Raw genomic sequence first — 25,869 nt, 5'->3', positions numbered from 1 at the left:
TATACAACATCTTTAAGTGACCGAAAGCAAAATTTATCCCCAGATGTACCTGCAAGGTGTGGTTAAAAAAAATGTCCAGATAGCAGCTACAATTGTCACCCAGAAACAATGGGTGGAGCTTCAGTGACACCATCTTGGCTTTTTCACCATACTATTCCTATTATCTAAAGGAGGCTCATCCAACCTCCTTCAGTTGGTTATCTTTTAGATGTGTTGAGTTTCAACATCTGGAGGACAGCAGACAAATCGGGTGGAAAATCTAGCCCCTTTACCCTTCATTCCAGTAAGATGTATGTTGGGGCCATCTTGCTGTTCACCAAGCTTCATTAGCAGTTTCCTCTTCGATATCTGTGCCGTGCTACTGCATATTACCTTTGCAAACTATGAGCCGAGTGCTTCTGTTAATGACACTCGGTGAAAGCGTAGATATTGTGTTAATACATATTACTTTTTGTCCTGGAATTAGATCTGATTCAAGATGATGGAATTGGTTTAACGAGGGAAACTGAATTGGGACTGCCAAATTCCAGCCAGCTGGACAGCAACAAAGATAAAGAAGCCTCCTAAATCTTTGCTGTTTTATAGACTTGCAGCTGAGCTACGAAAGTCTTTGATTTGAAAAGCTAATCGTAAGGAAAATGTGACCTCTTTACCCCTAAGTATTGCTGCCCTTTAAAACTGGTATTCCTAAATTATCAATCAGTTATATTTTCTAGTTAGACATGTAAATATGCAAAAAATAGCATTGTATTGTTCTAAACATCAGATTGTTGGGTAAAAAATGGTTGAAACAAAATCTGAATTCAGAATTTCTATTTCTCTTCATTGTAACATCAGTTTAGAATGAAAACACTTTTAAGACAGAGAAGTGCAGCCTACCAAATTACATTCTCATTCGAAAATCCCACCTCAAAACAACAAAAACCAGCCCACACACTATGCCTCTGGAATCAGGGAAAACATTAATTCAAGGATCAGTGTAAAAATTGCAATTTTGGTCCAAGACAACCAGAACAAAAGCAGTTACTGAATAGACATAAAAGTGCAGGAGAAAATGTTTATTGTGTTTAAGGAGAAGCTCAAAGATGCTAAGTTTGATAGCTGAGTATAACTGTCCTAAAGAAAGTTATTCTTGTAGTCATTGTCACTTTGATCTTTTAAGTGAATTCAGGACTTCTTCAAGACTCATCTTAAATGAGATCAGGAAAGCCTATTAGAAATACAATTTAACGGATGAAGTTAGGATCTCCTAGTAACTCAGTATATAGAGACAAGATGGGAGTTTGAAAAATGAAAAATGAACTTTTTTTTGCCATTCAAAAAAAGAGTGAAGATTTCATCCAGTGTAAGAGTGAGTTAATTCTTATTAACCCTTACAGCAGCTAAACAATCTTCAGGGACAGTAAAAAAATGTCACGAATTTGGATCTTCAGTTCAAGTTTGAGTTTCCTCTGGACGTCAGGCTTTTGCTCACCCACAATTCACTGCTTTCATTATCGTAGATAATGCAATGTTTAACCCAGGCACAGCTCCTACGGAATATGTTATAAACAACGTATAGTAGAAGTGGATGCAAATTTAGTAAAGTTCTGTTGTGACTAAGGGTAACACAATTCCCTAACCCGAAGGTGGCCTATAATATATTTACAAGCATTTTAATGTGCATATAACTTGTGTCAACATGCTGTTGCAAAAAAGTAATAATTTCCTCTAACTCAATGAGACTTCTAGATTGGGAGAACAGAGTTGGAGAAAAAGAGGACCGGGGGTGGGGGTGGGGGATGAATATTGGTGAAGTGGACAAGGCAAACCAAGACAAGTAATTTTGCGGGGAAAGTGGGTGTCATTTGCATGAGAAATAAGGGAAACAAAACTCCCAAAATAAGTCTAGGGATGGTTAATGCAGAACTTATAGTCTTTATAGTAAATAGTTCTAAAGCAGTCTTTTCAAGCATGAGGATTCACAGTGGATTAAAACTGTATTCAATTCAGGGAAGCCAGACAAGAGTAAAGGGCCATAGGACCTTTGCTTCTCTGTTCTCCCAATTTTACTCTGGTCTTTCAGGATCAGCCACCATCACAATCCCTATTTATTATCAACACTTACAGCCCTAATTATCCTTCAGCATTAAAAGACTCCTAGACAGCAATGGAGCATCTATTCCCTTCAGGGGCAAGATCCTACCGGTTTAACAACCAGTTCGCTGAGTGTGCTTCGCTTGCGCATGCACCAGGACGCACACTATGCGTCCGTAGTTCAGAGAATACTTACCTTCCGGATTGCTGCTTGGGAAGGAAAACAGCGGAAGCGGGGCAGCCCACTCTGCTGCGCGACTCAGGTGAGAAGATAAAGGCTGGTAAAGCACAGGGGTGGGCGGTTCGCTCCCACCTGATCTTGGAGCTACAGGTTCGCCCGAAGCGATCTGAACTGGTAGAATCCCATCCCTGATTCCCTTTGCTCTACTTCACGGGTGATGCGAGACAACAGGTAAATCACATTCTCTGCTCTTCCGCGAGTACAGAGACATTCCTGCAGGCCAAATTGTTGGCTCTCCGTGCAAAGGAGTTTTGTATTAACGGTCTCGATTTCTGCATCAGTGATTGGATCAAAGCTGGGCTAAATAAAAATATTTCCTTTGTAAACATTTCCAGAAGCCTGTTTTAAACATTTGTCATTTCACATAAGGTCAACTTGAACTTTTGCACTAAATACCAATGAAGTGTTACTTTACTTAAGCTTTGTTGAAGCCTTTCTTAATAAACAAATAAACCTGGAATAACTTCCAACACTTTAAAACTGATCAAACCACTTTGCACAATTGTGGTCTCAATTTTATTTTTTTATTTTTTTTGTAACATACACTTGGTCCTTACCCAGAGACAGTTAATCATATCCAAGCCTTATTGGCGTGAATGGAACTTATATCAGCAGTGACTGAATTATCCTATACACTAACAGGTATTGGGGCATAACTTTTTTTAGATAAAGGCAAAATATTATTTGAGGTTATGAATGATTAGCCTTGGTTAAAGTGGTGTATAAAATTACAAACATGTATAATTGTGGATTTCGTTTTGTGTACTTTTTTAATTTTTCAAATGTTTTAAAGTGCAATTGTTTCTTACACTAATATCATTTTAATTCCAATTAAACTATAATATGCTGAAAGTTGGTAGGTTTATTTATTCATTATCTTTTGTTAAATGTGTCTGGTGACCTTAAAACAAGAGCCTGAATTAATATATGACTATAACCGTTTTCAGAATATATTACAACCAGGGCAAAATTAACAATGACTAAGGGTTATGTTAGTAGAATTTCTATTTTCAGTTTTTCAGTTTTTGATCGTCACAATTTTAATGTAAATGGTCTATCACTGAAAACTTGTTCTATATAAATAAAATAGCTGTGTTTCTATAGAAAATACTTTTTTATTTATTTACTGATTCATTTCAGAAAAATCATAAAAATGTGAAAGACGTAAATAAACTTTTAGTACAGCAAATCATTGATAATTAGTAATGGGAGGAAACACATTTTACTGCAACTATATGTGGCATTATTAAGCGCTGTTTAAAAATACAGGTAGCCCTCAACTCGCAACGATACGTTTAGTGACCTTTCGAAGTTAAATGGCACTGAAAAAAGTGACTTATGGCCATTTTTCACACTTAGGACCATTAAAGCATCCCCCAATGGCCACGTGATCAAAATTCAGACCTTTGGCAACTGACTCTTATTTATGAGTCATGTGAATACTTTCTACGACCTTTTGACAAACAAAGTCAATGGGGAAGCCAGATTCACTTAACAACCAGGTTACTAACTTAACAACTGCAGTTAACAAGTGTGGCAAGAAAGGTTGTAAAATGGGACAAAATTCACTTAACAGATATCTCGCCTATGACAGAAATTTTGGGCCCCATTGTGGTCGTAGGTTGAGGACTACCTATACAAAAAAAGGAGAAAAAAGACTGAGCAATGCTCTTCCCTCAAGAGTTTGGCTGAAATGTCTTGAGACAAGAGAAAACTCTAGTTCGAGATGGGTAATCAATGCTTCAAGATCACACTAACTTGTAGGATAGCAGGCTTATTTTTGGTTTAAAGTGGTAAATAAATACCATATTTTTTAGAGTATAAGACGCACCTTTTCCCTTCAAAAAAGAGGCTGAAAATCTGGGTGCGTCTTATGCACTGAATACAGCATTGCTGTGTTTTGCCTCCCGAAACCCCGCCCCTTCACCAAAGTGGCCATGCATAGCATTTAGGAGGCTTATATAATGCTCCTGGGGGTTGGGGAGGGCAAAAAATGAGTGAAAAACAGGCCGTTTTTTGCTCAATTTTGCCCCCCCCCAGCCCCCAGGAGTATTCTATAAGCCTCAAGGCTATGCGTGCAATCTTTTTGACAAAAACGGGCTTGTTTTCACGAAAAACAGGCCATTTTTTGCTTGTTTTTTTGGGGGGGCTACCCCCTAGGAGTACTCTGCAAGCCCCCTAAAGGCTACTCATGCCTTTTTTGGGGGGGGAAATGCGCCGTTTTTGTGAGGTTTGCAGAGTGCAAAAACTTTTTTTAAAAAATTTGCCTCTTCAAAACCTTGGTGCGTCTTCTACTCTGAAAAATACGGTAAGTCATAATTTTGGAAATCCTGTTTTGCGGTATTTAGACATCACATCAAGACATGCAGTGATTCAATTAGAAACTATATTGCAAAAGGTTCCTACTTACAATTATTCTTTGTAGGATATTGTTCTTCCACACTATATAACACTATCATTATATAATGATAATCATATAATTATACAGTATATTATAATATCCTTGTTATAGCACCCTAAATAAAAAGGGCAGCCGTAATGAAAGAAAATCACCGTGTTGGTTAGAAATCTCCCATCTTATTTGAAACAATGTTAAATTGATGTCATAAACTCTGGCTATTCTTTTGACAATGCCTTTCCAACCTTCATAATTATACTTAGAATTTTAATACCCAGCAAGTTTTATCATGTACCAAAATCTCCTGAACTGAAAATATAATTTATTTAGATATTTGCAACATCCGATAATCTTTTCCACATAGCCTAATTTTTGGCCTTTAGCCTGCACCATAGTCACAACCCCGAATAATTTCTGCCAAAATATGTTATCATTTTTTAATTTTTTTAATTTAAATTTGTAAATAAATAAATATTCATCAGTCTGGTTTCTAGAAGTATCACATTCCATTTTGGATATAATACTCAATACAGAGCACTAACTCCCAGATTTATAGGGGTCTTGACTCGGTACTTTAAAATGCTTTAAATCAAGTGTAAAATTAGCTCTCCTCCCCTACATATTGAACCAGGCAATTCACACCAAGTTCACACCAAGCAATAGCGCTTCTACTTATATACTGCTTCATAGTGCGGTTTACAGAGTCAGCCTATTGCCCTAACAATCTGGGCCCTCATTTTACCCACCTCGGAAGGATGGAAAGCTGAGTCAACCTTGAGCCGGTGAGATTTGAACTGCCGAACTGCAGCTAGCAGTCAGCCGCACTCTAACCACTGCACCACCTCGTATCCAAGGCAAACATTTAGCTCTCAAGTAGAACATTAAAAACTCTAAAAAGCTCATCATTACAGAATTTTATTAGCTTTAGATAAACATAGATCTAAACAATAAAGGTAGTTGTTTCTACACCCTACAACAATTGTCGATCCCCAGGCTATAGGAGAAGAGAAGACCTCTCCTGGAAGTTCTCCTCTACCTTCTGCCACACCAGTCTCAGCATTCAGGATCCATATTCTGCCATCGGTGGAGGTCGCCACCAGAAATGTTTTACTGTCCAACTTAGGACTGCGGGAAACAAATGGAGTTGCGTAAACTCTGGATGTAGTTTCAAACTTCCATAATACATTTCCTTCCCTGTTGCAGCAATAAATAAAGTGGTCATGGGACCCAAAGAATATATCTCCGGAAAAAGGTGAAACACAAGGTGATGAAAAGATTGGTCCACTGCTGGAAAACGCCCAAACCTGTAGGACAGTAATAAAATATTAAACTGGTTATTGAAAATTCAGTTAGTGTGATAGAATCATTGTATACACTGTTATGAGTTTATGATGCATATACAAACATTCACCTTTATAGCCATGTTTACAAAATATCTAAGAAAAGGACTAATTCTTCCAATCAATTATAATATATATCATAGTTAGGCAAATGCATTGCATTTTTGTACACTTTTTTGCTTATTGAGAGGACCTGCTGAACATATAGTTTAGCACAGTGGTCGGCAAGCCGCGGCTCGCGAGCCAAATGTGGCTCTTTGCACATTTTAATGCGGCTCTTCTGTGTGCCGGGCGCCTGCTTCCCTCCCTCCTCTCGGGCTTTGGAGGGAAGCTTCTGCAAAAGCCCGGGCATGACAAGTCTCCCAGGCTGTAATTTGCCGAGCTGTACGAGCGCGCCTGTTTTCCACGGCGTGGAGCAGCGGCGAGATTCTGGGCGGCGAGCGATGATTCCGGGGGCCATCAGTGGGGAGCCAGGGTCCCCCCTCGCGTTCCTCATCTTCCCAGATGGCCCCTGGAATCATCGCTCGCCGCGCAGAATCTCGCCGCTGCTCCACGCCGTGGAAAACAGGCGCGTGCGCACAGCTCTACTAGTTATTTGTATCCTCCTGACCTATGTGGATACTTGCATGCAGAATATTCTCAATAAAAACTTATTGAAACTAAAAACAGTGTACCATCCTATGTATTTTCGGTTTTAAAAATGCGGCTCTCCAAATAAATTTCAATCGTGGTTTTGGCGAGATTTGGCTCAGTTGAAAAAAAAGGTTGCCCACCACTGGTTTAGCAAATTGTTTTAGTTAAGAGTCAGACATGATCCTATTGGGCATGCCAAACAAACTAGAACGTTTTAAAAGGATATTTATTAAAATCGCTTAAAGACACTTGCTCCTGGGGAGGAAAACTATGGCAAATCTAGACAGCAAACTAAAAAGCAGAGACATCACCCTGCCAAGAAAAGTGTATAGTCAAGGCTATGGTTTTCCTAGTTGCAATGTATGGCTGTGAAAGTTGGATCATAAGAAAGGCTGAGCAACAAAGAATTGAAGCCTTTGGACTATGGTGCTGGAGAAGACTCCTGCGAGTGAGTCCCTTGGATTGCAAGGCGATCAAATTGGTCAGTCCTAGAGGAGATCAATCCTGACTGCTCTTTAGAAGGCCAGATCCTGAAGATGAAACTCAAATACTTTGGGCACCTAATGAGAAGGAAGGAGAAGAGCCTAATGCTTGGAAAGATTGAGCGCAAAAGAAGTAGAGGATGACAGAGAATGAGGTGGCTGGCTGGAGTCACCAAAGCAATAGGCATGAGCTTAAATGGACTCCAGAGAATGATACAGGAAGGCCTGGAGGAACGTTGTCCATGGGGTTGCAATGGGTTGGACACGACTTCTCAACTAACAACAACAATATATTGATGAGCCACAAGTAATTTAGTAGTAGGAGAATTTTACCATTGTTCCCTGGAGAAAATACCAAGGTTATACCAGAAATGAAGATGGCTTTGTGATGATTTTTGACAATCATTTCTCTAGGATAGTCTTGGTCAATGCATATTTCTCCAACAGCATTTTATACAACATAGATCATTGCGCTGTAGGACAATCTATCACTGAACTCAAGTCAAAGGAAGAATTTAATCCTAACATCAAGGGCAATTTCAACAGTTGCTAAATGAGAAACTCTCAGGAACTCAAGCTTCGTGAACACGGTTGATTTCAAAGGAAAATTCCAACAAAACCAAGATGGTCAAAATCTTTGCAGAATTATTATTTAAAATTACATTAATAAGCTCAAATAGAACGAATGCATATCACAAAGCAAGCAGGTAGCAACACGTTGGGTGCTCTTATGAATTAGTAATAAGTTTTTTAAAAATTGAAATCGATTCTAGAAATGAATGAATGTTTCTTACATCCTTCATTACAGTGTGCAAAGGATGGGGTCTGTTAAGCAACTGTACAGAATAGGCTGTTGGTTTAGAAATGATTTAGAATTATAAACAATCCGGGCTGCAACCATGTTTGCAAATAATAGGAAATTATTGAAGAAGATAACAATGAAACTAGATGGTCTTGGAAGAGCTACAGATTTCTGCAGAGGAAAGGCTGAGATGACAATCCCTGGCCTATTCAACTAGGACAGTGATGGCTAACTTTTTTGTCGTGCGCACACGCACCAATAAAGCAATACGCGCATGTCCCCCATATGCCCCACCCCTTGTGCATGCACACGCGCCCAGCACATGCATCTCACCCACACATGCATATGTGATCCCCACGCATGCCCCCTGCACAAATGCGGCAGAGACCCCAAAACCAGCTGGCCGGTAGGAGGCGCGCATGCATGCGCGGTGGAGCTGCGCTGGGGTGACAGCTCGTGTGCCTGCAGAGAGGGATGTGCGTTCGCCATCACGGATCTAGGGACTGTGTCAACTTGAGGCATTAAACTAATTGCTGGAAATGATGCAGAAAAATGACCCAAAATATAATTAAGTTTCTTCATAGAACAGCTTTTTTACAAGCACACCAAGAAATTGTCAGTATTTGAGCTTTTTTAAAACAGAAAACAACCCAGATAACTAACAGAGATGCATCTGATGCCAGATCCTCAGCTTGGAAAACAGCTCAACCATCTTTCTGTTAATTCAGAGGTGGAGTGTAGCACATTGAAGGGTGTTCCTGATTCTCCCCCTTCCCAATGTTTAGCACATGAAATACAGAAACACTGTTAGTTTTTGTGACATTAAAACAAAAACAAACCCCAAAAAACCCAAAATGGCCCAACATTTCCAGGAAAGTTATGCCATTATAAAAGGACAAAGCCCTTCCACAGAAATCAGCACAAGGGTGTCCAAATTACACTGCTTTACAAACTGGGTTATTAGCTTTTCAGAATTTCACTAGAACGGAAGAAATGTACACTTATCCAGTGTCATAGAAATCAGCATGGGTAATTAAAGGGTTTCTTTAAATCATAGCAAAGGCTTCCTAAGTCCAGTTTTGGTACATTCCAAGAGATCTTTTCTCAGTGACCTTCAGTGGTGGGCTGCTCCCAGTTCAGACCAGTTCAGGCAAACTGGTAATTCTGATGATCAGCTGGCCCCCTCCCCACCCACCCTATCATCTCCTATATTTCCTTCTGGCTCATCTGATTCTCACGGGACAGCTGTTTTCTGTGCCTCCACTGTTCTAGCCTTAGAAGGTAAGTGGCTGAGCTTCAAATTGCTATATTTTGAATGTTGCGCACAAGTGCATTAGGCACATGCGATCACTGAACCAGTTGTTAAACTGGTTGCAGCCCACCCCTGGTGACATTCTACACTCAATCACTGTGGTGTCATTATTTATTGTACCAGTAGGCATTCCCTATCAGTAGAGCCCAAACAGATCCAAGATGTGGATGGGAGCGTTGCATACAAAGTTATTAAGAGGCAAAATGTTTAAACCCACAGGAAGATGACACACAAGAATGCATTCTTTGCAATTATTTACATGGTTGAAAAAAAACCCAGAAGCGAACGATAACAAACGATTGGGAGGGAGAACAAATGAGCAAGAAAGAAGAATTTTGAAAGAGCAATTCAAAAATGCCTTTAAGGCAAATCAACAGAGCAGAAGACGCTGTGAGAAGAAATGAAGAGAAGAGGAAAAAAGGAATGGAGATGGAAGGAGCTAAATGAAGTATAATCAAGAGAGACCAAAAATGATACAAGCATTAATCAGTTGGTTCTTTGCATCAGATTGCTTAACAGGAAAGTGTGACAGCAGCAACAATGACTTATGTGTCAATTCCTCACAATCTCAGAACCCACCCAGTCACAACATTCAGTATTGTTTGATGAAGAAGCTATCAACAATGGATCCAATTTTCCCTTCTCGCACCAAGAGTTTTTATATCAGATGTCAAAGGATTAGAAAAATAAGACAGAAAAGCATCATTTTGCTTGCATTGATAATGTCTTGCGCTTTTCGGTATTCTGGAACCGCAAATCAAGAGCAGGATTCTCACTCTATTCTTTTCTCAAGTGAGTTTCACACCCATCCTGAATTGCCCCCCTCTATGATTAGTACAAGGTGCATGTTGTATGAGAGCCCAGTTCTGGTTACTAGCCTATGATTCTTATATATCAGGGGTGTCCAAACTTGGGAACTTTAAGACTTGTGGACTTCAACTCCCAGAATTCCCCAGCCAGCATGGCTGGCTGGGGAATTCTGGGAGTTGAAGTCCACAAGTCTTAAAGTTGCCAAGTTTGGACACCCCTGATATATATTGTGATGTATGCTGCATTTGGGAAGAGCAGTTTGGAAGAATACTGTGGCTTCTTGTGCTATTTTGGGTCTCCTCACAGGCATTTAATAAACTACTGTGAGAAGCAAAATGGCAGATATTTTTTTTAAAAGCTTCTATGGGCAACACAAAAACCAAATCTAAAGTTAATAGTAAAAACAACCCGCGTTGATCTAGTTATTTTAGAGGTTTCAACTATTAAATAGTACGATAATGTTAACCTTATCTCCGAAGTGACTAAAGCAGTATAAATTTCCATCCACGCAGCCAACGTATACATAATCTTTGTCGCAATGTGGTGAGGAGAAGATAGGTTTCCCACAAATGGTTTTCCAAATGGTTTCCCCCATAACCTGCAAAAGCAAATAATCAACACCAGTTGCTTTAAGATGCTCCAAATGTTAAACTAATGAGAAATTAAGTCATTCAAACAAAGACTGGAAACAAAGAAATTAACTAAAAGGCAACAGTGGAAAGCATTTTCCTACAAGTTCAGATTCTCAGAAACGCCTATATTCAATTTCAATTTTATTTGATTTCTAGACCGCCCCCTCTCCCCGAAGGGACTTACAAGGTAGATCATAGTAGAAACCGATGCCATATAGGACAGAATTACGTTTATTGTAAGAGCTGCAGTTACAGAACCTTGCAAGTCTGAATGTGCTTCCCCCTTCCTTATGTCATCTTCATGTGAGCTAGGGAAGGGGCTGTTTTCTCTAATTACTTTGCTACTCTGGGCTCAAGCCCTGTTTATCTAACCATTGCCTTGGTAACAGCTCTTTTTCCTGTCCTTCAAGGTCATTCTCTATGCCTTCTTACACAGGAAGAGACAGTTTGTTATAGTTACCTAATTTAATCAGATAACAAAGGAGCAGCTACCATTTCTGCTTTCCTATATTTCAAATGTTTTAAAGAAAAAAACATCTATTGTTGAAGTAAGACAACATGAAATCATATTAAATAATGAAGAGTGCTTATTCACTACTGCAGTAATACCTATGCAAAATCATTCACTAATGTTTACTTGTGTACACATCTCTGTAAATACGATACCATTTTACATAGGTGGTTACAATTCCAAAAGAATTAAATTACAAGGAGCTGATAAATAAAACAATTAGCTTCTGATCCCTTAACATGTGTCCTTTCTATAATTACTTTGAATTAATATATGCTAATGTAGCTTGAAATCCTTGCATCCGAAAAGAACAAGGTATATGTTCAGTAACTGTAATGTTATTATCGAAAGTCATCTTCTCTGCAGCCCCTTTATTCAGAGTTTTCAAAGCATATAGTGAATCTAGAACTTCATGCATGCAAAACTAGGAAGTTACGTACAGGATTAACAGCAAGTAGTTGTCCTCCCAGAGTACCAACGTACAGGTGATGTGGAAACAGGTGTAGATGAGGAGAAGAAAATATACCTCCAGATTGACAGTGTAACCTCCAAACACATTCCTTCTTCTGCCAGAGTAACAAAATATACACTTCACAATGTGACATATCTTAATTTAAGGTTAACATAGAGGGCCTCATTGTAGAGCAGGGGTGGGGAACAATGGCCCTTTTATGGCTTGTAGAACTCCTGAGCCGGCCAAAATACAGAAGAAGGATGTATCTTAAATAATGTGTTAAAAATAAAGCTGCAGCATAGCATGCAAGCATAATAAAAGTAGCATGACAAGCACCAAGCTCTTGCTTGCTGAAGGCAAGGGAGGAAATAATGAATTAAGAACCACAGGCTGCAAACGTGTACGATCTCTTGTGGGTTTTATTTCTCTGAGCAGAAGCAAAAAAATAATAATGGTGCGGTTAAATAATTAAACGGCTAGGGTGGTCAGTACTGTATTTTGGGACATTTAAAATAAGAAGTGGAACCGAAATATTTTTCATCGATCAATAAAAACCAAAGCAAGGCCAGTAGCTAGAGTTCCTGTTGACAATATATTCTGGAACTGGAATTAGATTTTAAACATCAACATCTAAGGGTGCAGTTCTTAGTGCCCTGATGTGGCATTCATTCATCCCATCCTCGTCGCCAGTGTAGATTAGGCGGAAAAGCAGACAGACGCCGTGAGGCGAATTCAAAAGGCTTTATTGAACAACTTGCTATAGACAACATACAGGAGAGAAGCGGGAGCTGTCCCTGCTTGACAGCTATTTATATGGAGCTGTCAAGCAGGGGGGGCAATCAAAAGGCAGGGATTGCCCGCGTTTAGCCAAGCCGCGTCTTAACCAATCAGACGCGGCTTGGCTGTTGCCGGCAGACACAGGGGAAACTCCTGACGTCACCGCCAGGATTCTACAAAATCCATATGGCTTGATTTGATAGGAAATGAATACTAGGTTGGAAAACATTCCCATTAATAACAACAATCCTAGTTTGTTGTTGTTGTTGTTGTTGTTGTTGTTATTCCTTTGAGTCAGTCTTCATTTCTGATGATTACCTGGACAGGTGTACACACAGTTTTCTCAGTAACATTTTCAAAGATCTTTTTCTTAGGACTGAGACAGAGGGATGATAGGCCTGAAATAAACTGAGATGGATTCAGGCCTAAGAAAGGCCTAGAATTTATATAGTCTCTTAATTTCTAGCTCGGTGCTCTTAACAGCAATAGCACTTAAAGATTTATATACCACTTCACAGTGCTTTTACAGCCCACTCTAAGCAGTTTACAGAGTCAGCAATTTGGGTTCTCAACAATTTGGCTTCTCATTTTACCCACCTCAGAAGGATGGAAGGCTCAATCAACCTTGAGCCTGGTGGGATTTGAACTGCCAAACTGCTGGCAGCCTGTGATCAACAGAAGTAGCCTACAGTACTGTGATTCCCAACCATTCTGGCTTTGTGGACCAGTAGTGGCAAGGGGGGGGGGGGGCGAAGGGGGGATAGTTCCACAAGCACACACACGCAGCTCCATTTGCAAATGGTGGGCGCACATGCTATTTTGGACAAATGGAATTTTGCACATGCATACTCGCCCACTGCTTGTGTGGCCTAGTTCCCAAAGGGTTGTGGTCTGGTACTGGGCCTTGGCCCGGGGGTTGTGGACCCCTGCCTTAACCAAACTGGATGAAACTAGCTCTCGACATTCGCATTGACTTACATAGATATCCAAAGCATATATATGCTGGTCATGAGATCCAATAAAGACTAGTCCCGTGGAAGGATCCAGAGCTGGAGAACTTTTCACAGCATCTTCCGTGGGAAATGCCCAGTGGACATCCCCATTAGTATTCTGGAGAACATATACCAGTCCGTTATAACAACCTGCATAAAAGCACAGCCACAGAAAACAGGTGCATTTGGAAAAACGTTCTAACCGGAGATGTGAAAATGTTTTCAAGTTCAAAACAGACAGTTCTTCTATCACAAGAAATGTCTGTAGGCTTTGTAGGGAAAATAGGCATATACCAAAGGAGCAGAGTTTGGATTGCAACCGGTGGTCGGTTTCATATTTTGTTAACACTGGTTTGCCCTGTGCGTGTCCGCTAGTTTCACACACATGTGCCCCTTCCACACATGCGCCCAGCCTTCTGCACATGCACCCGGCCTCAAAAACATGCCTAAATAGGGAGGCATAGAGTCGGGGGGGCAGGCCCCCCCACGATTTCCACTACCAGTTGTGGCGAATCGGTCCGAACTGGCTGAATACCACCTCTGATTGCAACATTATGCAATCCACCATCTTGCCAATACTGGTCTTTCTCGGAGCCCCCCCCCCCCCCCCCCCCCGGTACTGAAGCTTTTCTGACTCTGCAGGAGATGGTCTAATCTCAAAATATTTTTCACAGACCTGCATATACTTCTTTCATTTGCAGCAGACAAAATGAATCACAGTAGACACTGATCCAGTTTTCAAACCTTCAAACAATTAAGGTGAATTCATAAAATCATCACTGTTGAATCTACGATACTGTTCATTCACAAATAAAGGCGGATATATGTGTTGCAGGATAACGTTGCAGGATCCAATCTGGGTCGGTCATCGGGACCAGAGTTTTAATCTTCCAAGCTTTTGGAAGGGTGCTGGAGACCATCCTCCTAAGGGCTTGGAAATAACAGCCAACAACTAATAGCCAGCCATCAACACCCCAATCAACAGCTAAAAAGCTACACACAATATATAAATACCACACACAGAATAACCCAAAGCACACATTTCCTGAGGATGGGCTCCAGAACATGTCCGGAAGCTCAGAAGACTAAATCTCTAGTCCTGGTGACCAACCCATATTAGATCCTGCAACACTGTTCATTGCATTTCATGTTACAAATATATATTATTGTTTGATGATATTTTCCACTGACAACTATCAAGGATTCTGAACAGGGGTGGGCTTCAAAAATTTTAGCAGCGGGTTCTCTGCCCGGTTGCTGAGTGGGTGTGGCCATGGTGCGCATAGCCTAGTCAGCCTCCTGCAACCCAGCGGGGAGGCCCATTTTTCGCTCTCCCCAAGGCTTCCTCGGGCCCATTTCTGGCCTTCTGGCGCCTCTGGGAGCCTCCTTTTTCGCCCTTCCCAAGCCTCTGTGCAGGCCATGCACTTAACTGGCATTCAAAACGGGCCGTGTGGAGACCTGGGAGGGGAGGGTGGGCGGGGCCAGCCAGAAGTGGGATTTGGGAGTTTGCCACAACAAGCAGAATCTTTGCTAGAGGATCACCTAAACCCAGGCGAACCCGGAGCAGTTCATCCCTGATTCTGAATACTTACCAACAACAACGAAGTTTCCACACTTAGATACACATGCGGAGGACTCGATGCGGCCTGCGAGCCTTCTTGTCCATTTCACTTTGCCCGAATATAAGCCAATCGCTTGAATCGTATGAGAATGAGATCCAATATAAACAAGAGCAGATGATTTGTCAGGAACTGGGATTACAAGTAGCGGAGAGGCATCCACACACTTGCCGAGGTCCGAGGTCCATCTTACACGCAGTGTCAGCTTTTGGGTAATTTCGCCAAGATTTGTTTCATCCAAATTTCCTTCCGCAGAATAATCTGCTATATTTACATTCGTGTCGCTATTTGGCAACACTTCACTCTTCTCTGCCTGTTCTGCTTCAATCTGGTTCTTCACAGGCTCATCGAGAGACACCAAGTGGTTTCCTCTTCTTATGGCAATAAAACCTATGGTGGCCATGTCAGTTTTCAGCGATTTTTCAGGGGAGAGCTCCACACACTTATTGTTCGGTTCTTCACCAAGAGGGTCACTCAGTTTCCTTTTTACAACACTGTGGCTGCTTATAGCTAGGTTGTCCCTTGGAAAAGCTGATTTTAGGACATGTTTGTAAATCTCGCTAATGGAATGATTGAGAATAATTTCTACTAAGCCAGGAACAGGCCTACCTACCATACGTTCAATCTCATCATGAAGCTGTAGCAATTTTAAAGAATCCCCACCACTAGGCAGGAACTGTGACTCTTCCAAAATACAACTGGAGCCATCTGGAAGACTAAGAATAGACTGGGGTAGGGAGAGAGAGAAAGGAAGAAGCAAAGCGTTATTGTGTATAGATTAGTTTCCAACAGAATTACACACCGAGTCGCAAAGCAAGTGAGTAATTTGCAAAGCAGTAAGAACCAAACAGATTCAAAGAGAAACAAAGATAAGCTATAGACCAGCGGTGTCAAACTCACATTGTCACCGCGGTGGCACTTGATGTAGCGCAGGGGTGTCCAAACTTGGAAACTTTAAGACTTGTGGACTTCAACTCCCAGAATTCCCCAGCCAGCATGGCTGGCTGGGGAATTCTGGGAGTTGAAGTCCACAAGTCTTAAAGTTCCCAAGTTTGGACACCCCTTTATTTATTTATTTATTTATTTATATTTGATGCTTCTAGACCGCCCCCTCTCCCAAAAGGGACTTGGGGCGGTGTACAGTCCATACAGAATATAACAAAATACAATAAAAAAGTTAAATATGTACAGTTGACATGGAGGAGGTTAAAATGCAATTAAAAGAACTGTACAAAGCTAATATAAATATAAGTTTAAACCCCTAAAATAGACACAGTAAATTAAAATTAAATTAAATTAAAAAAACCCTAAAATAACCAGATGTAATACATTTGCCAGGAGGGACAGTTGTAATTATGCCTACATACCCCTGATGTAGCGGGACTTTTTTATCCTTCGCTAAACCAGGCGTGGGGCCAGGGTTGGTATTCACCTACTTTCCCGCCTTCTGCGCATGTGCTTTGCCTAAAAAAGGGGCCTAAATGGGATGCCGTAGAGCCGGGGAGAATGGGGAGGGCCACCCGTGATTTCAGCTACCGATTCAGGTGAACCAGTCCGAAACAGTAGAATACCACCTCTGGTGGGCGTGGACAGTGCGTGATGCATCCGGCCCGCGGGCCATGGATTTGACAGCCCTGCAGTAGACACTACCGGTACTTAAGACGAGACATCAGCTCTCTGAAGCTAGGGAAGAACACTATCTTTTAATCTTTTAAAGCAGATAAAAACTTCTGGGGAAAAGGAAGGAACACTATTAAAATGAAATGATAAATAAAGTCACCATCCGAGCAAAGTTGTAACTGATTCATATACTTAATTGCTATGAATGTTTTGGGATACAGCACCTGGTCAAATGTTATGCATTACAGGTTGAACATCTTAGTAGCATAAAAGGGAGAGGAACTTCTTTATAGGATTGTAGCCACTTTATAATTTTACTAGTAGCTGATAACCTGACTGGGTATTTATTTATCCTAATCCTGTATTAGACAGGAAAAGCCCTGATTTCAGCAACAATTAAATTAGTTACAAATGTTGTCCCTGTGTACCCAGAAGCGTCAACGAAAGTGATACCATCTTATTGATCATGGCCATACATTTGTCCTCAAAATAATAATTGTTGAAAATGTCTGGACCAAACGTAATATCTAATGTTGGATTTTCACCCTTACCAGAGGGAACCTCCTTGTGGAATACTGTGAAGTTGTTTCCATGGCAACTGTGTTGCACAGTAGAAACCATTTTACGGCAGTACAGTAGAAGCCATTTGAAGGTACAACAGGCTGTATCTTAACAGAACACACACACTGTTGGGGTGTCTTACTCCCACAGTATTTGTTTCCAGAGAGTAAGTCATCTGTGTACCAAGTTTAGTTGAAAATGCTCAAGGCGTTCCAGAGTTATGCTGGAACATAAGCACACACAGCCATTTATATAATGATAATATATAAATAAATCCACTTGCATACGGATTCTAATAAAACGCATAAAAATTAGAAGCTCACTGTTGAATTTATTTTAATCCTGTTCTGGTGCTTGCTGATTGGATAAGGCAATTAATCTTCAACATGTCTTCTCACTTATAATAAATCAGAAACAGGTGCAGTGAATAAAACAGATATTTTGAATATCTGATATTCAACCTATACAGAAATGCTGGATCTGTTTGATTATTTTGGTCATGCTTTTATTAAAAAATAAGTCGCGCCTCAACTTATCCCAGAGAGGCAAGCATTAATGGCTCATTGGGCATAGCACTATTCATTACAACTGCCTACCATTATCTGAGTCCTGAGTTTTTAGAGAAATATTAATGATTTCTCTAAAGCCATTGCAAAGAATCCAAGTCAATGATCCAATGTGAAGACTCAAGAATATTCATTCCTGTTCTTCACTCTCTTATACAAATGACTGAATTATGGATGCTTAAGAGAATGCTTATGATATGGGAATAACGAAGTTTAATGGACTACCTGCCAGAGACTCTGCAAGCCTCCCCACAATTCTTGTTCGCTTAGCTTGCTGTCACTTTTTTGAGAATTCAGGTGGCTGCTGTAAATCTGATTCAGCTTGGACACATCAATTTTGCCTTTGCCCAAAGCAAAAAATAAAACAAGTGTTTATTATAATAAAACAAAGCATTCCTATGTCTTTATTGTAACTTAACACTCTACTGCAGGCGTATATCCAATTTACATGTATGTTTGAGTTCACAAATGACTTTAGTGAAATGAAAGTAAAACCACAAACAGGTTACACACACACACACACACACACACACACACACACACACACACACACACACTCATCTTTTAACAACCCCATAATCTCTTGTGGAGTCTTGGCAACTGAATGGAACTTAATGTTTACTGGCTGGATGCCCTTCCTGTCGCCAATGTGGAGGTTTTTTCAGTAGATATATTCTTAGAGACAGAAATATCTGTCTCTACCTAGGATTGAACTCACAGCCTCCTGATTGTGAGGTGAGAGCTCTACCTCTAGGCCACTGTACCACTCCCATGTGTACTATATACTGGTCTATACTATTCCAAATCACACACTCAGACACTTAGATATAGTGTAGATATCTGAATAAGAGAAATAAGAACGTCATATGCACAGTGTCTGAATGCTGAGTTTCTGGTTAGAACAAAAATCAGTGGTACACAGATTAGCCATCAATTTAGGTTAGCTGGACTTTGTACATAGTATTAAAATAATGCTTAGGATCATCCAACACAGATTAGAGCCCTAAATGGGACGGAAATGCCAGATGTTCCAAGCTGGCTTTAGAACAGTGTTTCTCAAACTTGGCGACTTTAAGTCCTGTGGACTTCAACTCCCAGAATCCCCCAGCCAGCTATGCTGGCTGGGGGATTCTGGGAGTTGAAGTCCACAGGACTTAAAGTCGCCAAGTTTGAGAAACACTGCTTTAGAATAAGTCACAGAACAAGCAACATGATTGCTAATGTATCCTAGAAAATTGAGAAAACCAAAGGATGACAAAAATAAGTCAGTATGTTATTTATTTGTCTTGGACTGTGCCAGCCATGTGAAGTTATGGAACGTGCCTAGAAATATGGGAATCTCAGAACATCTCATGCAACATGAGATGCAACAAGTATAAGGTTGTGGCCTGCCAGTGGCCAGCAGAGCTGGCAGCAGATTCAGACAGTGAGGAGATTGGGGAGGAAGATGGGCCAGTCCTGGAGTCTGGCAAAGGCTCTGATGAGGGCTCTGTGGCAGAAGCAGAGAGGGGGCCAGAGCTGTATGCCAGCTGTCGGCTGCCTTCAGAGTCAGACATCAGTGAGGCAGACAAACAGCTGGAGCCTGTTCCCAGTGTGTGCATGTGCAGAGTTGCCAGACGAAGGGAACAGCTAAAGAATAGGGGCTGACTTGGGAGTAAGGCCAGACGATGAATGGCCCCTCCCAGAGGAAATAAATGGGGAGCGAAAGGGGAGGGGAGTTTGCAGGAGACAATTAGTTTGCTTAATTGGTTAATGACTCTCCAAGACTCCTTCCCAAGTTTTGCAGATATTGACCTGGCAGCTCTCCAAACCAGATAAGGTCTGTGACCATAAATCCTCCTTTGAAAGACTTTGCTGGCTGTGAATGAGCAGAATTCACTGTAAATTAACAAAAGGAGGTTTTGCCGGGACAAGGAGTTCGTTTCATGCTCTTTGGAAGCCTTGGTCAGAACATATATATAATTCAGGAAGCCCCACTCTTGATCAAACATAGAGAACTAGACTGGCTCCAGGTCATCAAGGGAATGAGATATGACTATGGACTTTCGTAGAATATGCAAATGGTGGATAACTTCCGTCTTATGCCATCTATTTTCACAGCAAACCAACCAGCAACCAAGAAATATGCCACGAACTAAAACTTGGTGCATTAACCAAGAAGCCCTTGGAAAATATATTCAGATGCTGTAATATATGTACAGGTAGTTCTCGACTTACGACCACAATTTAGCCCAAAATTTCTGTGGCTAAGTGAAGCATTTGTTAAGTAAGTTTTGCTCCATTTTACAACCTTTCTTGCCACAGTTGCTAAGTGAATTCTTGCAGTTGTTAAGTAAGCAACATGGTTGTTAAGTGAATCTGGCTTCCCGATTGACTTTGCTTGTGAGAAGGTCACAAAAGGGGGTCGCTTGATCCCAGGGCCTGACAACCGTCATAAAGATGAACCAGTTGCCAAGCATCCAAATTTTGATCACGAGACCAAGGGGATGCTGTAACAGTTGTAAGAGTGAAAAATGGTCATAAATCACTTTTTTCAGTGCCATTGTGGTCACTAAATGAACTGTTTTAAGTCGAGAAGTGCCAGTATATCTACAAATATCAGGATAGTGCAAGGAATACTTTTTTGTGTGACAGTCTATGGAAGTGAAATCTGGACAATGAAGAGTAGAAAAAGTATCGATGCTTTTGAACTCTGGAGTTGGAGAAATCTCCCGAGAATACCATGGATAGCCAAGAAATGTCCCAAAAGTGCTTTTTCAAAAGGCAACTGGACTTTCTTGTTTTTTTTCTTTGAAGATATTTTGCTATTCATCCAAGAAGCTTCTTCAGCTCTGATTAGATGGTGGGGAACAGAAGGATTTACACTCCTTGCAGACAGCTGGCTATTTGCATCCTTTTAGAGAGTCGTTGAGGCCACCTGGAGGTTTATCTGTGTCCTCAAGGTCACCTGAATGATGCGAACTGACACAGATAAATCTCCAAGCTGCCTCACCAACTCACTAAAAAGAATGCAAATGGCCAACTGTTTGCAAGGAGTAGAAATCCTTCCCTTTTTGCATCTTCCAGTCAGAGCTGAAGAAGCTTCTTGGATGAGAAGCAAAACATCTTCAAAGAAAAGTCAGAAAACCCAGTTGCCTCTTGAAACAGCACCTTTGGGACAACCATGACCTGGATGACTGAGAATCTCCACAGATAGCCAAGAAAACAAACACGTGACTCCTAGAACAACTCAATCCAGAGTTCTCACTTGAGTGAAAAAATAACCAGAACAAAGGATCAGACTTTAGACATATTTTCAACTCCCTTGAGGAGTCTATAATGCTGGGAAAGGTGGATAGAAAAAGAGGATGACCAGAAGATAAGTGAATGGACAGAGTATCAAAGTATCACGGTAGTTGCAAGTACACTTCAAGATATGCAGGAGGACACACAAACAGGTCATCCTGGAGAAAATTTCTGTATGTGATCCGTATAAGAACTGACATTGACTTGATGGCACATAATCAGACTGACTTGGCTTCTCTCAGGTTTCCCCATGCTCTAAAAAGCAAGCTATTTTCGTAACAAGATGTTCCAATAAAATGCTATTTACATCTGGAAGCCGAAGAAAAACACCCAATCGGTCTCTGAATTAATGAGCGAGAGTGGCAGATGGCTCCCTTGTGCAAGGTTGGATCTGGTAGAACTGGCGTTCTAACAGTACCTTCATTCTTGCCTGGTTTTATGTCATTCTGTCTTAATTAGGGCTTATAAATTTAAGAAATTAATATAATCAAATACACATACAGTAGGCATTGATATGCATATTTACCGTGGGATGTGAATGGCAAAGTATCAATCGGCAAAACCTCATCTGGAATTGCATAGCTGGGGAGACATTCCTGGAGCTTTTTTAAAAGGTGCCTCTTTGAAACAGCTTTGGGGGCAACAAACAGAATTAATTTTTCTTCTTGGTACCATATCAAGGCACAGGTTCCCCCTGGGCAGAGGCTCTCTGCAACCTGCAAAATAAAATCACGGATGATTCTGACAAAACTTGGCAGAGAGCCATGAAGATGATTTTTCTTCCCCTTGTAATTCAAGTAACTTTCAGTATCATGAAAGCACAAACCAGGGGTGTCAAACTCGATTTCAGTGAGGGCCACCTCTGGGCTGTGTTTGACCTCGGGTTGGGTGGGGTGGGTGCGGCCAGGGTGGGTGTGATCAACTTGATGTCACTCGTGTCAGGGACCCCTCTGGGTGACCGAGTGCTCTGCCTGCCAGCGAAAACTGGCTCCCAATCTCCGTTTTCGGCTGGGATGGCCTCCTGCAACCCTCTGCCCGCAAAAATGGAGCTCAGGAGGGCCACTTCCCGAGCTCTGTTTTTCCTGCCGCTTGGATCCTAGAAATGAAGCCAGCTACCCCACTTGTGCTAGCCTAGCTTTGATACGGAGCAGATAGGCAAAGGTTTATTAGTCTTTGATCAATGCGTTTGATATGGGACATGCTAGAATTTAGGCCCCTGATAATTGTTAACACCATCCATAAAGGAAGAATTCTTGTTCTTCCTTTATGTTCTTCCCAACAGTGGGAACACCGTACCACTAATTTTAGTCCCTATTTTTCCACGAGCCTCAATGAACTCACTTTGATTCAGTGGTGGGTTACGACTGGTACGCCCTGGTACAGGAGTACCGGAGCCTGCTGGGAGCACCAGATACAGTTCCGGTACAGTGCTCCGGAGGGCCCGCCCGTGCTCCTTACTGGTATTTTAGGTTTTTGGGGCTTCCGCGCTCGGAGTGTACTGCGCCTGCGCGATGTTCCGGCCAGCAGCTGGAGCGTTGCGGAGGCGTCGCGGGCGGTAAGTACACATGTGCGTACTCATGCGGTGGACGCCCGGCCCCATTGCACCGTACCGGTTGCAACAGGATCTGGAACCCACCACTGCCTTGATTCAATTATTTTTGAGATTCTCCTTCTTTGACTCCTTAGTATCATGGTGTGAAACAATTTTATTGCAAGTAATAAATATCACTAGCACTGTTTATGAATTCAGCAATTGCCTTCACTTTGTATCATTGTCCCGTCATGAACCATCATAACTGTTTGAAACCAAAACCAGTTCTAGGTTAATATAAAAATTATAGGCACATTAATTGGATGGGGTAATAAAGTAAGGATTAATTCATGTGTTAGCTATTCAAGGTCCTTTTAGCTAGTTTAAATATTTAAAGATATGCTTAAATCATTAAAAGGATAGACACGCCAGATCAACATATACATAGGACGCTCCACTGAATTAAATTGGCTTCATTTTTTTTAAAAGAAAAAGTGGACTCCCTTGTGTTTGGACTGGGCTGGCCCATTTACTTAGCATGGCTACACTATAGAACTAGTTTGTCTTTGTTTCCTTTCAGGAATATGTTTTCAATATCCCAGCCTATCCTACAAATTTGGGATTTCCTAGTGGTCTCCTATTCATCTGCTCTGTCCCACGTAGATTTTAATTTGGGGGGGGGGAGTGGAGAAAGTTCAGCTGGTTGACTAGATGCCGTCACCTGTTGTGGCTTAACTGAGATTCTTTTTCTTTCTTTCTTGTTTAACTCTGGATGTGCATCAGTGGTGAAATTCATTTCTTTTTAAACTACCGGTTCTGTGGGCGGGGCTTGGTGGGTGTGACAGCGGAAGGATACTGCCAAACCTCCATTCCCATCCCACTCCAGGGGAAGGATACTGCAAAATCCCCACTCCTGGGGGAAGGATATTGTAAAATCTCCATTCCCACCCCACTCATGGCATAGGGCCTAGTTACCTGCGGGATCGCATCCTCCCACATACATCCCTGCGGCCAATCCGCTCTCACAGGGAGGGCCTTCTCCTGGTGCCGTCCACGAGGCTGGTTTGGCATAATTTTAACGTCTACCTCCTGGCATACACATTCTTACTGGTTTTTAGAGGGATATTGTTTTAAATTTAACTTGATATTTTAAACTTTTGTATTGATTTATTTATTAGCTGTACAGTTTGGCATATTTTACCCTCCTCTTATACATGTATTTATATAGTTATTTCTACATTTTAATCTGTTGTATTTTGGTACGGACTGTACACCGCCCCGAGTCCCTTTTGGGAGAGGGGGCGGTATATAAACGCTAATAATAAATAAATAAAATAAAAAAATAAAAAAATACTCTGGGACCAGCCAGAGGTGGTATTTGCCGGTTCTCCGAACTACTCAAAATTTCCGCTACCGGTTCTCCGGAACCTGTCAGAACCTGCTGAATTTCACCCCTGATGTGCATGATTATTTTGCGATGGAATGGGAACGGGATAAGAGGTGGCAGATAATGTCAGCAATAGGCTTCCCCGGGGAGGAGAAGTCAACACTTTCCACAGAGAAGCCCAAGCTAACACTTCACGGTCCTGAATGGATGGGGGAGGAAGGAAAGGCTTGATAGTAGCCCAATTTCCCAGGTTATAACTGTTAGGTTATAGCTTTAGTTTGGTGAGACTCTTGACTATTGGATGTAAACAGATAAAGAACTGGACTCAACTGGACCACGCTGTGTCGTCATTGGGCTTAGGCCTGTCAGTTTTTTTCTTCAAAGTACAAAAAAAAACACACACACACACACCTGCTGTCAGGCCTGGAAGCCATCTTTCACATTGGGCCTTCAGGCCTGTCACATTTATTGTTGTGGGAAACAGGGAGGGGGGATTGTATGGAGTGGGGTAGATATAGTCAAAATAACGTTCTTTTCTCTGCGAGTCAAGGACATCTTGCCCTGCACCTGGAGGGGCTTGACTGGGAGGCATCTCTCGTTGGTATGTGCTTGATTGGACCATGTGATGGGCATGTGGCTGCTGGGCAGGGACCCTGAACTTTCTTTTGGGTGGGGAAAACCTGGAAACTTTCAGATTTGGATTTTCCCAGATGTGCTAATATGATATGTCTCATAAAATGGAGCTTTGAGGAAACTCAAGCCTCGGAGTCTTCTTTCGTTGCGGGTGTTACTTGGAACCCTGACAACTGCTTCCTTCATATGGCCGAGCACTGCTCACAGCGTAGCATTCACTATCCAGACTTCCTCCTTGTATTTGTTTAGGAATACCCCTGCCTTAGTCTTCTTGTCATATTGCTAATCATTCTCATCTCCATTAAGAGTTTTGTTTTCAAATGTCACCGCGGCTCTTAAAGATATTTTCTATTGGTGGGTCTAAAGGTTTATTATTCCCAGGGGTTTTTCTCCAATGCATGGGTTTCTAACCTTTTTATTTTCAAACTTTCTGGTATCCCTTAGGTTATAATACAGATGGAAGCTGGAGAATATGATAGTATTCAAAACTTAGGGGTAGCTAATAGTCTATTTCATGGGTGGGTTTCACATAAGTATACCATCAGTTCGCCACATCCGTGCACCTCCATTTCATGAGCATGCGCGCCTTCTGCGCATGTGTGTATAACCTTCCGTGCATGTGCTTTGCTCACATGCGCAGCTCGCCCGCATGCGCACGGCTTATAAAACGTGGCTAAAAAGGATGGCATACAGCCGGGACGGGTGGGCAGGTACACCCGTAGGTCGCCGCTACCGGTTCGCCCGAACCGCTCCGAACCAGACGAATACCACCTCTGGTCTGTTTCCATGTAAGTAATATCGAAGTCATCTCAAAAAATCAGGTAATTTCTATCTTCCAGATTCTTCATGGCCCAAACTCACTTCTGTTTTTAAAGATTTTAAAAAAAACTTTTCGTAAATAGTTACCTATTACCTCACCTGCTGTACATACTCGGTGTTGAGGCGCTTGCCATGACGCTTAATTTGATTGTCCTTCCGCCCCAAGAAAAACATTTCAGCCTTCTTCACTTTTACGAAATCTCCGGTGGCTCTCATGGTGTCCACAGGTAGTGTTGTTTCTCCGTCAATGAAGCAGACGCGTCCGTTTCCTCCTACGCGGAGCAATTCTAAGTGGTAAGTAAGTGGCTTCCCCTTATCAAGGCATATAATGCAGGCTAAAAAGATCTTAAAAGGATGAGATTTATCAGCCTTGTGAGATAGTTCGGAT

The 25,869-nt window shown here is 41.6% G+C and overlaps 2 protein-coding genes across 7 annotated transcripts in view; one reads left to right on the top strand and one right to left on the bottom strand.

Annotated features, from left to right (window-relative positions):
* CRACD (capping protein inhibiting regulator of actin dynamics) overlaps positions 1-3,433 on the top strand; it is a 171,141-nt gene extending 167,708 nt beyond the window's left edge. For all 3 annotated transcript variants that reach the window (XM_081959777.1, XM_081959776.1, XM_081959775.1), the window contains one exon: positions 467-3,433. In XM_081959777.1, the coding sequence (XP_081815903.1) occupies positions 467-482 (16 nt within the window). In that variant the 3' untranslated portion in view covers positions 483-3,433. The remainder of the gene's footprint in view (positions 1-466) is intronic.
* Positions 3,434-4,444: 1,011 nt separating this feature from the next.
* The window catches only part of AASDH (aminoadipate-semialdehyde dehydrogenase), a 41,502-nt gene continuing 20,077 nt past the window's right edge, over positions 4,445-25,869 (bottom strand). For 3 of the 4 annotated variants that reach the window (XM_081958901.1, XM_081958903.1, XM_081958902.1), the window contains 8 exons: positions 25,581-25,753; positions 21,638-21,827; positions 18,052-18,167; positions 15,053-15,806; positions 13,447-13,610; positions 11,678-11,803; positions 10,561-10,692; positions 5,182-6,019 (listed from right to left, as the gene is read on the bottom strand). In XM_081958901.1, coding sequence (XP_081815027.1) covers positions 5,621-6,019; positions 10,561-10,692; positions 11,678-11,803; positions 13,447-13,610; positions 15,053-15,806; positions 18,052-18,167; positions 21,638-21,827; positions 25,581-25,753 — 2,054 coding nt within the window. In that variant the 3' untranslated portion in view covers positions 5,182-5,620. Of the gene's footprint in view, positions 6,020-10,560; positions 10,693-11,677; positions 11,804-13,446; positions 13,611-15,052; positions 15,807-18,051; positions 18,168-21,637; positions 21,828-25,580; positions 25,754-25,869 lie in introns of all 4 variants that reach the window. The other variant, XM_081958904.1, reaches the window with a different exon arrangement.

Source organism: Natrix helvetica, assembly GCF_964273705.1.
Source record: "Natrix helvetica genome assembly, chromosome: 7".
Taxonomy (NCBI): Eukaryota; Metazoa; Chordata; class Lepidosauria; order Squamata; family Natricidae; genus Natrix; species Natrix helvetica.
Note: the sequence above shows the minus strand (reverse complement) of the source record. Positions and strands in the feature narration are given on the sequence as shown.